This window comes from Chrysemys picta, unplaced genomic scaffold, assembly GCF_011386835.1.
Source record: "Chrysemys picta bellii isolate R12L10 unplaced genomic scaffold, ASM1138683v2 scaf1673, whole genome shotgun sequence".
NCBI lineage: Eukaryota > Metazoa > Chordata > Testudines > Emydidae > Chrysemys > Chrysemys picta.
In genome coordinates, this window is record NW_027054379.1 from 201 (window position 1) to 13,000 (window position 12,800).

The 12,800-nt window shown below is 41.3% G+C and overlaps 1 protein-coding gene across 2 annotated transcripts; it reads right to left on the bottom strand.

The window, feature by feature from the left end:
* Nucleotides 1-576: 576 nt before the first annotated feature.
* LOC135980051 (up-regulator of cell proliferation-like) lies at nucleotides 577-12,497 on the bottom strand. Of its 2 annotated transcripts, XM_065580136.1 has the most exons (6): nucleotides 11,579-12,497; nucleotides 10,756-10,900; nucleotides 7,900-8,171; nucleotides 6,533-6,589; nucleotides 4,905-4,976; nucleotides 577-3,755 (listed from the first exon to the last, which is right to left on the bottom strand). In XM_065580136.1, exons 1-6 carry the CDS (start codon nucleotides 12,426-12,428, stop codon nucleotides 592-594), a joined length of 4,560 nt encoding a protein of 1,519 aa, XP_065436208.1. In that variant the 5' UTR covers nucleotides 12,429-12,497; the 3' UTR covers nucleotides 577-591. The 2 variants fall into 2 exon arrangements, with proteins under 2 accessions (XP_065436208.1, XP_065436209.1); XM_065580137.1 differs by lacking the exon at nucleotides 6,533-6,589.
* Nucleotides 12,498-12,800: the final 303 nt, after the last annotated feature.

Sequence of the window (12,800 nt, forward strand, 5' to 3'; positions counted from 1 at the left end):
CTTTTGCTAACATAATCCATTAAGGCAGGTTTGAGACACTGATCACAGAACTCCTTGGCTCTATTTTGTCGGGCATCTTTTTCCAAGTAATGGTCTCGAAATGTAGAGAAATACTGAGGTTTCAGCTTCTCCAGTCGTTGCTGAGGATCATTTTCCTTGAGAAAATCTTCATGCATCTTCTGAAATGCATGAGCGGCTTCCCCCAAAATGTGAAGTTTCAGATCAACTTCAAAGCAAACAGAAGTCTGCAGTTTTTTCACTTCCTCCTGTTGAAGTTTCTCATTGATCAAATGCAACAATTCTCTGCAATAGGTTTCATCATAGTCTGCCTTGGAATAGACTCTCTCTTCAATGTAACTATTACATTGGGCCATCAAGGATTCAGCAAGTTTTTCTATTTTCTGTGACCGTTTTTTTGTAAACCAATGTTTCACAGCTGAGGTAAATGAAAAGTCTAAATATTCAGTTCTCATTGTGAAAGACTTAATTCTATAATTCATCAAGCTTCCTGCTTCTTGTATCTTCTGATTGACAGAACTCCCTCTGTTATCCAGGTCTTTTCTCAGATGGAACTCTATATCTTCATGAATTTCATGTTTCTGTAAACAAATGGGCGATAATTCTGAAAATGTTTCTTTCCACATTTTTTTCAAATTCCATTTCCAATTCTTTATTTTCCAACTTACTTTCTTTTCTCCTGCATTGGTCTAAAAGCGTGTCCACTTTCCCTTCAATTACTTTCATGTACTCAGCCTGAATATTGGCTATCTTGTGCTGGCCTTTTTTAATGTGAATGGCTTCCTTACATTTCTTAAATGAATAACTTTCCAGCTCAGTTTTCAGGCTCTTTGCACTTCTGATAAAATCTTCCCTGTACTTTTCTATCAGATGCAGATTTGCTGCCCCGCTTTCAAAATATTGTTTTAAAAGCTCCAGAATTCTCTGTTCTCCACACAGTAGTTTCTGTTGCATTTCATATTGTGACTTATCAGCTTCTAGTTCATCAGGAGAAAGATTCTGAATGGCAGTTTCTTTTTCAGTTATCCAGAGGTGCATTTCCTTGCGGAAATCCCATTCCCACTCAGAATATTTCACAGACAGCTGGTTATAGGCTTCAGCTATGAGGCTGTTTCTAAAGCTGAAGATGAAGTTCTCATGTTTGACAGCATTCCACAGACTCTTGACCCATTCAATAAACTGTGGAATGTCCTTGGGGGTTCTTTTAAGTGAACGGTTCTTTATGAATTCAAACAGATACCTCTTTAACTCATACACTTTTTCACTGTATCCCATATTCACCGGAGCCATGGGAGGGACTCCATGCCACAGCCCAGGGATGTACCAATTGTGTTTTTCCAGATCATACTCCATGATATCAGAAAATTTTATTTCCTTGTTTAATTTTTCCATCTTTGCTGCAGCTTTGATCATTTCATTCAGCTGCTCCAGGAGGTGTTTCCTGTCCCTCATGTTTTGTTCATGTGCAGACACATCACTGACGTTCTGATGCACAAACTGGCAGTTTGGCTTATGCCCTATTTTTTCCATTCTCAGAAAGGCATGGACCACAATTTGCAGAATATCCTTCATTTCGGTGGCATTCTCCATGGCCATGTTAACAATGGTTATGTCACTCAGTCCTATCACCAGTGTGGCCAGCTCATTGTCATGTTGATAACTGTCCTCCAGCTTGGCCAATTCAGGGGCTTTCAAGCCTTCTGTGTCTATCACCAAAATGAAATCACAGCCCAGTTCCTTTTTTAAGATCTCTGTAACTTGAATGAGCAACATGAAGGCTCCTCGTGTACATCGGCCACTGCTCACTGCAAACTGCAGGCCGAACATGGTGTTGAGGAGGGTGGATTTCCCAGTGCTCTGCACTCCCAGCACTGTTAGAACCAGCATTTTGGACCTTCCCCTGAGCTTGGCATGGAGCTGGGTCAGAACATCTGTCACCCACTGCAGTGGGATGTTGGAGGCATCTCCATCAATCAGCTCAATAGGAAACCCTTCCAGCATCAGGTCAGCTGCTATGCCTGGGAGGTGGGTGAATTGTCTTCCACTTTTTAGAATTTTGCCTTCTTTAACCATTGAGTGTTCAGCCTCATAAAACTGCCCCAACTCACGCATGAAATGCTCCACCCCTAAAGAAGTGGAAGATATTAATTTATCTAGTTCTGCCAACCGTTTGGGGTCATCTCCTAAAGACTTGCATTTCTCTTTGTATTCAGCCCGTAGTTTAGAAAGATTCCCCCTAGCAATGTGATCCAACTGAAATTTCATCCATTTCAGGAAATAATGTTTTTCTAATGGAAGTAGATGTTGTATTGCATCAATGAATTGAGTCAAACCATCAGTAAGGTCACATTTATTCTGTTGGTTACGTAATTCCAACGTTTTATCTTTCAGCTGAGATTTATATTTCTCAGCAGGGATACCCCCCTGCCTTCTCATTCGGCACATTTCTTTTTCTACTTTAGCCAGGCTTTTCCATAAGTCCCCTTGGAGCCTCAGCATTTCTTGTTTGTAATATGCCACATCCTTTATTTCTGTGGTGATTTCTTTAACGCAGTTGCTCGCAGTCTGACATTCCACACGGTCTTCATCTATTTGGATTCCTAGTTCACGCGCTATCACAGCCATATCTTCTATACCTGTCCTCTTGGGAGAAGAGTTCATTATGCTTTGTATGGTGGACTGCAGCTTTTCCACAAATTTTGCTTTATTTGTGCTGCTATCTTTCATCAGCATATGTGAATTTTTCAGTTTCAGCACAGGGGCTAATTTGTTAAGGAATGCCAGAGTTGCACTGGATTTCCCAGCCTGGCGGTTGAGAATGAAGTAGTATTTAGTTGTGGATTCTTTCAAAGATGATAATAGAGTGTACTCCCTTTCAGTGATGTTTTCAGCAAATATGAACACAGCTGAGGAGACCTCTGTTAAAAAGCTAAACTGCAGCCAGTGCGATTCAATGTCTCCACGTAGATTTGTAACTGCCACAGGTTCTGAGAAAAGATCCAAATTCTTCCTCCCACCAGGGAAAAACCAGGAAATTTCTATCAACCCATCTGCGATTTCACGAGGGACGTTCCCAGATGACAAATCCTGATGGATAAAGAAATCGTGGTGCTGCTGGGAGGGGCTGAGAACCTCATTGAGGAGTTTGGACTTGGAGAAGCTGCAGCTCCCCATCCGCACAAAGGAAATGGTTGGCATTGCTGTGAGCACCAGGCTCTCCTCTCTGAACCCTCTGCTCTCTGCCAGGGAGTGCGGCCTCCACTTCCTCACAATGTCCCTCATGGCCCACAGCATTAGGGTGCACTTGGGGGTGTCGAGAGAAGGTAACAGCAGAGGGAGGGCAAACTGGCACATGGACATTTTGGACAGGATCTCCTGCTGTAGGAAACTGTCCGAACAAAGCAGAACGGCACAGAGAAGATCAAGTGGATTCACAGAGACTTTAGTGTCAGAGTCACTAAAAAAGAAAATTTGTTCATCGATACCTTGTTCCTCCTCATCCACCCTGGTTCCTTGATCATGAGGTGCCCCACACCTAAAGCTTGTGCTTCTGGCTGTCACATTCAAAGCCATGACCTTCCTCAGGAAATGCCATGGTAAATCTCTTAATTTTCGAGGAGTCCAGTCCTTTAAACTTCCTGAGTTGATTTCCAGGACATCATTCATCCTGAGCTTTCTGCTTTCATACTTCTGTAATTTTAACTTGGAAAGAACTTCTCTGAATGCTTTTCTTCTCTCTGTAGAAAAGTGTTAAAATATGAACATAAATTTCAGAGCCGAAAATAGAGGGCTGAATTATCTTATTTGCAAAGGCCACTTGTGCTACCTAGGTGGTGGGAAATGGCCTGAGAGAACCTGTGTAGAATTCCTCCTGAGTAGGAGAACTCTCAACTTGTGGCAAGTTGGCAGAAGTGGCTCCCAGCCCCCCAAATCCCTAGCACAGGGAGACATAAGTGGTGTTGTGGAGTGGAGGAGTACTATATCTGATCCTCCCCTGGCATGATGTTTGTTACAGACCTTGCATTAGTGGCATGAACTAGTGTAGGCCCCAGGCTGCTCTAATTTCCACAGGTTCTGGGATGTTGAGGATCAGGGAGATGTAACCGGCTCCCTGCCCTGACCACTCCTCACTACCTCTGAGTTGCAGTGGGATGCAGTGGAGAAGCAGGGTCATTGTGATTTTTGTGATATTGTTTGGCAATTGTTGATTGTGACACTAGGGTAGTGATGCAAAGCTGTAATTAGAGGATGGCAATACATAGAAGTGACAGATACATCAAGGAGCTACACTTCTCATGCGCTTCAATAATTATTTAGATTGCTCTGTATTCTTAGTTTTCCCTCTGCTAGTATGTTGCTGTTAACAGTCAATGATGGACATTAGTGATTTTTTTAATCTTGCCCATGTTCCCAACCTTTCTTCGTTCCTCTCCCATAAAAATGATTTATAGGGACATATAGACAACTGCAGCCTCACCTGAGGACAAATCCACGTCTTCCATGATACAATGTGCTCTCTTCTTTGGAGAGTCGGAGGTCATAATACCACTCACAAATCAGGCCTTCTCACAGCTCACTGCTATATGCAGCTGTCTTTGTGCCTTCTAGTCTGATAATATGTACAGTGCGTTACTAACATATCTATCCTGTCTAAAGATTTATACAGTACCCCTCACAGTGGTATCTGAGGACTCCTGCATCTGCTACATCATTAATCCTGGGGTTTTAAATGGAGATGTTCTAAACTACTAAGGAATAAGGCTTAGTATTTTTGTATGGATTATATTAGCTAAAATATTCAAAGCCATCATAAATCTAATAGTATTGTTAACTAATGAGATGCAATACTAATGACACATGCACATGGAAAATTATATGAGAACTACCTTTGGGAAGGTCTTTTTGCTTTTGTTCTGGGTCTTGCTGAATAGCAACTTCTTGCTCCCGAATTAAAGAATCTAGGAAGAAATCCAAAGGAAAATATATTATCACCTTTCTGTCCTGAATGCAGAGGTTGTCAGTGTATCAAGGACCATCAGGCAAGAAATAAACAATTTCATCAACACTCTACTAGAAGGAGATGATCTGAGGTTTTGTATTTATCAGACCTTCCTTAGGGGAAAGGTGGGAAGCTGATCTGGGAATTTCCTCTTTTGCGAGACTTAAATTTGACTGCATAAAACCTTTGTTGTTTGTTTTTTTGTTTTGCTTACAGTAATTTAGAAATTAGGCCGAAAGAAGCCTTTTCAAATTCTTAATTTTAATCTAACTGTGTTGGAGTTTTTGCTTTGGTTGGACTATGAGAACATTACTCCAAAATTTGGACTTAAAAGGTCCATGGATGTTGGCTGTATATCCAGTTGCAGTTCAACTGGCTTGCCTCTTCTAACACTGACCTAATACTAAAAAGAACAGGAGTACTTGTGGCACCTTAGAGACTAACAAATTTATTTGAGCATAAGCATCCGATGAAGTGGGCTGGGCTGTAGCCCACGAAAGCTTATGCCGAAATAAATTTGTTAGTCTCTAAGGTGCTACAAGTATTCCTGTTCTTTTTGCAGATACAGACTAACATGGCTGCTACTCTGAAACCTGACCTAATACTGTTATACTCAATTGTACAGAAACTGAACTTTAGGAAATAGTCTTGTAGAACTTGCAAAGAGGAGTCGACTGAAAATCTGAACATACAGTGAGGAAAAGCATGCTGGGAAGAAAGATGGAAATCTACTCATTTCTAAAACTTTTTGTGCTACTACCAGAAAAAATACGATCTTAACCAAAATATTTCACAGATTCAATGCTCAAATTAAACATATAGAAATTAGTTGGTATTGTTAGGATAATAACCTCAGATTCTCTACAAAGTATGGTCCTGAACTGACAATCATAGTATTACCATATTGCTAATCATTTTGCTTTGAGTCACTACTCTCTCTCAGTGAAAATAACCAGAGAACTACTGTAACAGTGAGGGAAATACCACACTAACTTTAAAATTCTCAAGTGTTTCCTTTATTTAGCACTTTTTGAGTGGAACTTATTACTCTCCTTTCCCCCAAATGTAATGTGCCCTACTAGGGCAAAAAAGTCAATTTGTAAACCCACCTCTGCCTCTAAAAACTGTTCTGCTGCTGCCGTGGCTGACAGACAGCTCCCCACTCAGTAACTGGCTAAATATAGTTTCTCAATTATTATATTTATGGTTTGTATTGCAGTAGCACCTAGGATCCTCGTCTATAATTGGGGCCCCTATCTATTAGCACAGTGACTGATCCAGCTCCCGCTGAAGCCAGTGGAAAGGCTCCTATTGATTTCAATGGGATATGGATAAGGCCCTTAATGAAGCACTGTCTGGAATATATTTTTCTTCCAGTGTTATAACATTCAGAGAATTATACCAATAAATAGTAATATCTAGTAAAATTGTCAGAACTAGTTCGAAGGTAGTTACCATTATCATTTACAATAATGTGATGCAGTAGCTAGCAGGAAGGGTTGTAAGAGGCAATACCTTTAGGAAGGTCTTTCTCTACCAGCTCTGGTACTTGCGGGGTGTCAACTTTCTCCTCTGGAATAAAACAATTTGGCAAGGGAGCCAAGAGGAAAACTGCACTAAGTGAAATTCTCTTCTCTACAGGTTCTTACACCACACTCATCACAGAAGTATCCGAGCACCTTCCAGCAATGCATTAAGCAGCACGATGCACCTCTGTCAATTGTTTGTTCTCTCGGCCTATCCCCAGAAGTGTGAGCAGGGGTGTGTTTGCTTTTGGATTTTTAAAAAGAAATATATATTAGAGAGCGCAAGGCCAATGAAAGACACCTTGTACTTTGGCCAGAAGTTGGTGAGGTTTGTGATGGTCCTTAGTTCCTGGGGGGGTTAATTGCACAGTCGTGGGTCAGCCCCTAAAAAAGCTCTGTTCCAGTTTAATTACATCTGTCACTGAATAGAAAAATAAGGTCACTCTCTGCTTCCATTGACAAAGAAATGAGACGGGGAGTTCTTTTACTCTGAAGATAACCTAGAAAAAATGTGTAATGTGAGATGGACATAAGGGTCTGCGATTTGGCTAAATTCCCTTAAATAAACCCCATTGAGATTGTCCTAAGGGCAGACCCTCCAGGGATCTCCCTGTTCTACCAAGAACAGAAATATTCAGAGACAAATTGATAGGAGGGGCTGCTGGTGTTGGGTTATTTTGGTGTTGATATCAGAGTGCTTTCTGCCACTGATGTATAGGATTTGGTATAAGTCCTATTAACGGAGTCATGATGCATAAATTATCTGACAGTGAAGTGGGAAGATAGCACCTTTCTCTCTGCAAGGTGCAAAACATTAGAGTACAGGGGATGGAGGCAGTGAGAGGTATGAGATCTATACACTCAGAAGCTCTCATAAAACTTTTTTAACAAAGTCTGAGCTGTGTATCTAGGATTGAGTTAAAACTGACAGAATGACAGATTATGATGGTCTTCTCAATTAATTCTCCATCAGAAGATAATGTTGTTGTATATTGAATACGTTATCTTTGGGCTTGTCTACACTACAGATATTCACTGAATCTGGATCCATCTTCTAAAATGGTTTATTCCATGTGCAATTCATATCTACACACAACAGGGTTAATGTATGGTTCCTCACTGTGTGGGTTACCTAGCCGGTCTGCATGTGAGCTGGGTTGAAAACAACTGACAGAGTGTAGCCAGGACTTAACATTGTTCCTTTGCTGCATAGACATTTACATTATAATATATATTTCTTAATACAGATCTCTAATTGGAAATGTGGACATATTCAATTTTATGGCTAACACATTCTTTCCTTATGAAAAATAAAATACAACTCCCCATAGCTTAAATATAAATCCTGATCTATACCTGGAAATACAATTTCTAAACACTCCAGAAATTGCTGGCAGGCTGATTCCCCCTTTTTCTGTATCAGAATCAACAATTTTCTTATTTTCTTCTTGGGATCCTCCTCTGTTTTATCCAAGGGATTATACTCCTCCTCTGTGACAATGGATTGGGAGAGTAATTCATCCAAGATGAGTTCTAGGTCTTTTTGAAGAATTTCAATTAACCTTTTTCTTTTGTTGCGTATAATCTCTGAGGGTTTTTCACCAGCAGATGTTTCTAAATCACAAGTCCTAGGACAGAAAAGATTTTTTTTTTAAATATAAAGAAAAAGGAACAGGATTTGTGAAGCAGCCGTGGTTAGCTTTAATATACTTAGTCTTGTAGCATTCTTGGAACATTAGCAGGTAATCTGCAAGTTAAACAATTTGAGATGGAGAATAAACACGTTTTCTCTTAAAACGTTTGAGTTGAAAATTGTCACTTCAATTGAAATTTTCCTCTTCTTCAAGTTTGAAAATAAAAGTTGACTTTTTTTCTCTGAAATCATGGGGGGGACGGGATGCTTTCACTTTTTACTTTTCTTCCACTTTTGTCCAATTGGATTTTTTTTTTAAATTAAGATAAAATAGAATTTTTTTCCACCCAAACAAAACAAAAAGGTTCATGACAACTTTAAAATACTAACAACAAGGAGTCTGGTGGCACCTTAAAGACTAACAGATTTATCTGGGCATAAGCTTTCGTGGGTTAAAAAACCTCACTCTTCAGATGAGGTTTTTTTACCCACGAAAGCTTATGCCCAAATAAATCTGTTAGTCTTTAAGGTGCCACCGGACTCCTTGTTGTTTTTGTGGATACAGACTAACATGGCTACCCCCGATACTTAAAATACTAAAAATCTTTTGTTCTCCCCACCATGCAACATGTTCATTTCAACCAGCTGTGCTTTTGAACAGAATACTTCTGTGCTAAAACAACAAGGAGTCTGGTGGCACCTTAAAGACTAACAGATTTATTTGGGCATAAGCTTTCGTGAGTAAAAACCTCACTTCTTCGGATGCATAGAGTGCTAGTTGCTCTATCTAGTGTTCAAGGCTTGTATTACACCATCAAAACTGCTATATATTTAAAAGCCAATGATCCTCAGTATAACTATATTTTGTAGATAATCCCTGCTCCAAAGAGCTTTCAGTTTATTTTTGGGTATTGTACAGCACCGAGCACATATACTGTCAGTTGTAAACAAGTAGGTACTATATTTTGTATCTTGTCTTTTATATGAACTGTATTCCAAGTGCATTACAGTTTTAAATACTGTAATAAAACTATAAAGTTAATATAAAGAAAACAGGGGAAGATAGAATTGAAATGTTTAGAAACGGGAGAAAAGAGAGATTTTCAGATAAGATCTTAAAACAGGTGAGAAACCTTGATGAGGTAGAAAGTTGCTGGGTGTTCCAGATGGTAGGGACTTGCAGAGAGAGAGAGGCTCTTGCACCACTATACCGTGATTATGGCGGCTGCTAGATGCACAAAAGGATGTAGAGGAAGACAGAGGTTTGAAACATATGGATGGCGGTTCTGAAATGGAACCTGAAATAAACAAGGTGCCAGCGGAACTGTCTGGGAATAGGTATAAGTTGGACATAGATCTGTGGACATTTGAGAAGTCAGCAGGGGCATCAGGCACACTGTATGGAGGAGTCCGGGGAGGTGAGATTAGAGGAGGGAACTGCCATTGCCCAGGCCAGAGGAGATGGACATCTAGATGGGAATCTCAACAGAGGAGGAATCTTAGGGAGGCCATAGAGGGAGTGTCAGTATCCCAAGGGAGAAGGGATGGTGGCCTGTCTGGGACCTTATAGAACGAGGAGCTGGGACTCAGACCAGTCATTGTTGAGGAAGCTGCAAAAGTGTAGGCAACAAAAAATAAGAGGCTTTGTTCACATGCCTGGTTTAAATCCTGGGTGCATCACACAACTTGGAATGAAGTGAAAACCAGGTTTTGTATGGAGAGGTTTGTTCAGCTGTAATGTTGACCCTGTTGACTGTCTAGTAAATATTTTACATAGGGCTGCTAGGGCCACACAAATGTGTTGACTCATTGGTACCCAATGTTACTTGTACAGGAAGCAAAATGGTGTCAAAATAGGATATAACTTTTGAATCACTATGGACCAATTCCTCTGCCTAGTGCACAGGTCTAGCAAATGGGCAGTGGTAGTCTGGGCAATGGGAGCTTTCTACAGACTGATTCAGGCCACCAGTAGACCCCAAAGCAGCTGCATCCCTCTGGCCACCAGTAGACCCCTGAGCAGCTGCATCCCTCAGGCCACCAGTAGACCCCCGAGCAGTTGCATCCCTCTGTCCAATGTAGCAGATCTCTGTTGCTGTGGATGCACCACCCCATCTCTACCCATGGAGTACTAATCCACAGCATGTGGGGATTGCAGACCTCCTGTTGAGTGATCTTACCACATCCTTCCCCTGCACGGTAGAACTACACCTGCTCTGTTGTATGAAGGGCCTTCTATGGCTCTTTCTCAGGTTGGAGGACTTGGCTGTATAAGAACTTATACATTGGTGACATTATGATTGGGGCTCACAAAGCACATGGATTTTCAGATTCAAATTCTGCTCATTTACATCCTTGTGAATCCAGAGAAACTTCACTGGCATAACCATGGATTTACTCTGGTGTGACTGAGATCAGAATCTGGTCCTAACCACACTGACATCAGGGGTATTTTTCTGGATTTACACAGGGCTGACTGAAACCAGAATTCAAGTCTACTACTGAGATTTTCACAGTAGTGCAGGAAATCTCGGAATAGTCTCTAATCACAGCTCATTATAACTGTTCAAAGACATTACCCTTTGGCTGGTGTTCTTGATGGAGTGGCTCCCTCTGGTTCCTTCTCAATAGTCCTCGCTGCCAACAGGTCACCAGCTGGTGCTGACTCCAGCATGTTTCTCCAAGGTCCGATAAGTTCATTTTGGGCTTGTAGGAACAATTGCTCTGGTTCCAGAAAGGAAAGGGTTACATTTCAGAAAGACAGTTTATTAATCTTAAGGATTCCTAACATATCCACACAAAAGCCTTTTTAAAACCTACACAAAAGCCTATAATCCATGACCTCTCTAAGGTCATGTATTTGTAACTGTCTTGTTGCTTCTAGTCCAATTAACATTAATCAGATGAGACTAGGGCATGACATGAGTTAGTTACAGCAGGTTTATTTATAACAGAAAATATGAGATTCACAAGCATGCCCCAGTTAGCAATTTCACTTTTCATTGTAGGTGTTTGCTAGCCCATAGTGTGTGTGAGTGTTGACCTACTGTACCTAATACTGCTGAGTTTCTTTCCTTGTCTAATTTGGAAGCTTCTGTCTGGTAAAACCATAGTGCTGAATCTCATACAGTATGTGTTCGTATGATGGGTAAAAAAGGGAATGTGTTGTCACAGACTAAAGGATTCTAAAGGTGATTCTTTTAGAAAGTCTCTCACCATTGTATCTGCAGATATAGTGTAATACCGTGCAGACAGGGTGGATGACACCTTAAATGTTTCTTAAACATGGTATGTCCCAACCCCAACTGCCTTATTCTGGCTAACCCTCATTGATTTCATTGGGAGCTTTGGCAGGGCACAAGGCCTAAAGGTTAAATCCCAAAATGTTGAGGATAAATAAACCTTCAGAATTCTCTTTCTCTGAAGTCAGGGGGACTTTTGGGCTCTTCGCTCCTTTCCCTTTCCCTTTCTCCGAGGTTGCAGAAGCTTCTAGGATCTCAGATTCCTTCCCCTTTCCTGAGGATGCAGTGGCTTCTGGGCTCTCTGCTTTATTTCCTTTTGCTGAAGATGTGGTGACTTCTGGGCTCTCGGCTCCATTTTCTTTCTCTGAGGATGCGTCGGATTCTGGGCTCTCAGCTTCGTTCCCTTTCTTTGAAGATGTGTTGGGTTCTGGACTCTCAGCTCCGTTTCCTTTCTCTGAGGATGTATTGGGTTCTGGGCTCTCAGCTCCGTTCCCTTTCTCTGAAGATGTGTTGGGTTCTGGGCTCTCGGATCTATTCTTTTTCTCTGAGGATGTGTTGGGTTCTGAACTCTTGGCTCCGTTTCCTTTCTCTGAGGATATCTCGGGTTCTGGGCTCTCAGCTCCGTTCCCTTTCTCTGAGGATATGTCAGGTTCTGGGCTCTCAGCTCCGTTCCCTTTCTCTGAGGAAATGTCGGGTTCTGGGCTCTCAGCTCCGTTCCCTTTCTCTGAGGATATGTCGGGTTCTGGGCTCTCAGCTCCGTTCCCTTTCTCTGAGGATATGTCGGGTTCTGGGCTCTCAGCTCTGTTTCCTTTCTCTGAGGATGTGTCGGGTTCTGGGATCTCAGCTCCGTTCCCTTTCTCTGAGGATGTGTTGAGTTCTGGGCTCTCAGCTCTGTTCCCTTTCTCTGAAGATGTGTTGGGTTCTGAGCTCTCAGCTCCGTTCCTTTTCTCTGAGGGCTCAGTAGCTTCTGGGCTCTCAGGAAGATTCTTTTTCACTGACGATATAACCATTTCTGGATCTTCTGGTCCATTCTTTTTCTCTGAGAACACTGCAGCTTCTGGATTCTCAGTTCCATTATTGGGATCTAAAGATTCAAAAAACAATACCAGATAAAATCCTATTCAGATTCTTCAAGATTCTTGATATTCTGGTGTTCTTGACACGAGACTCCAATTTTCCTTCCTTCCAAAATTACACCAGAGTATTTGGAGATAGCACACATCAATAGTAACATAACATAAGTGCAAAGAAGAGATAATATAATATAATTTCTAGAAAGTTCTGAGAGTCATGGGCAGATGAGATGTGATCTACTTTTATATCAAATGAGCACATTGCTTTGATATAGATATATTCTGCAATTATTCACTGGGGATTTCTTT

What these genes read in the sequence shown, in the direction of transcription:
- LOC135980051 (XM_065580136.1), bottom strand. Translation starts at nt 12,428, where the DNA reads ATGGTTATATCGTCAGTGAAAAAGAATCTTCCTGAGAGCCCAGAAGCT. An exon ending in AGAGAAAGAGAATTCTGAAG is followed by an intron (nt 10,901 to 11,578) that starts GTTTATTTATCC and finishes TTCTGGAACCAG; the next exon opens with AGCAATTGTTCCTACAAGCC. An exon ending in TCAAGAACACCAGCCAAAGG is followed by an intron (nt 8,172 to 10,755) that starts GTAATGTCTTTG and finishes TTTCTGTCCTAG; the next exon opens with GACTTGTGATTTAGAAACAT.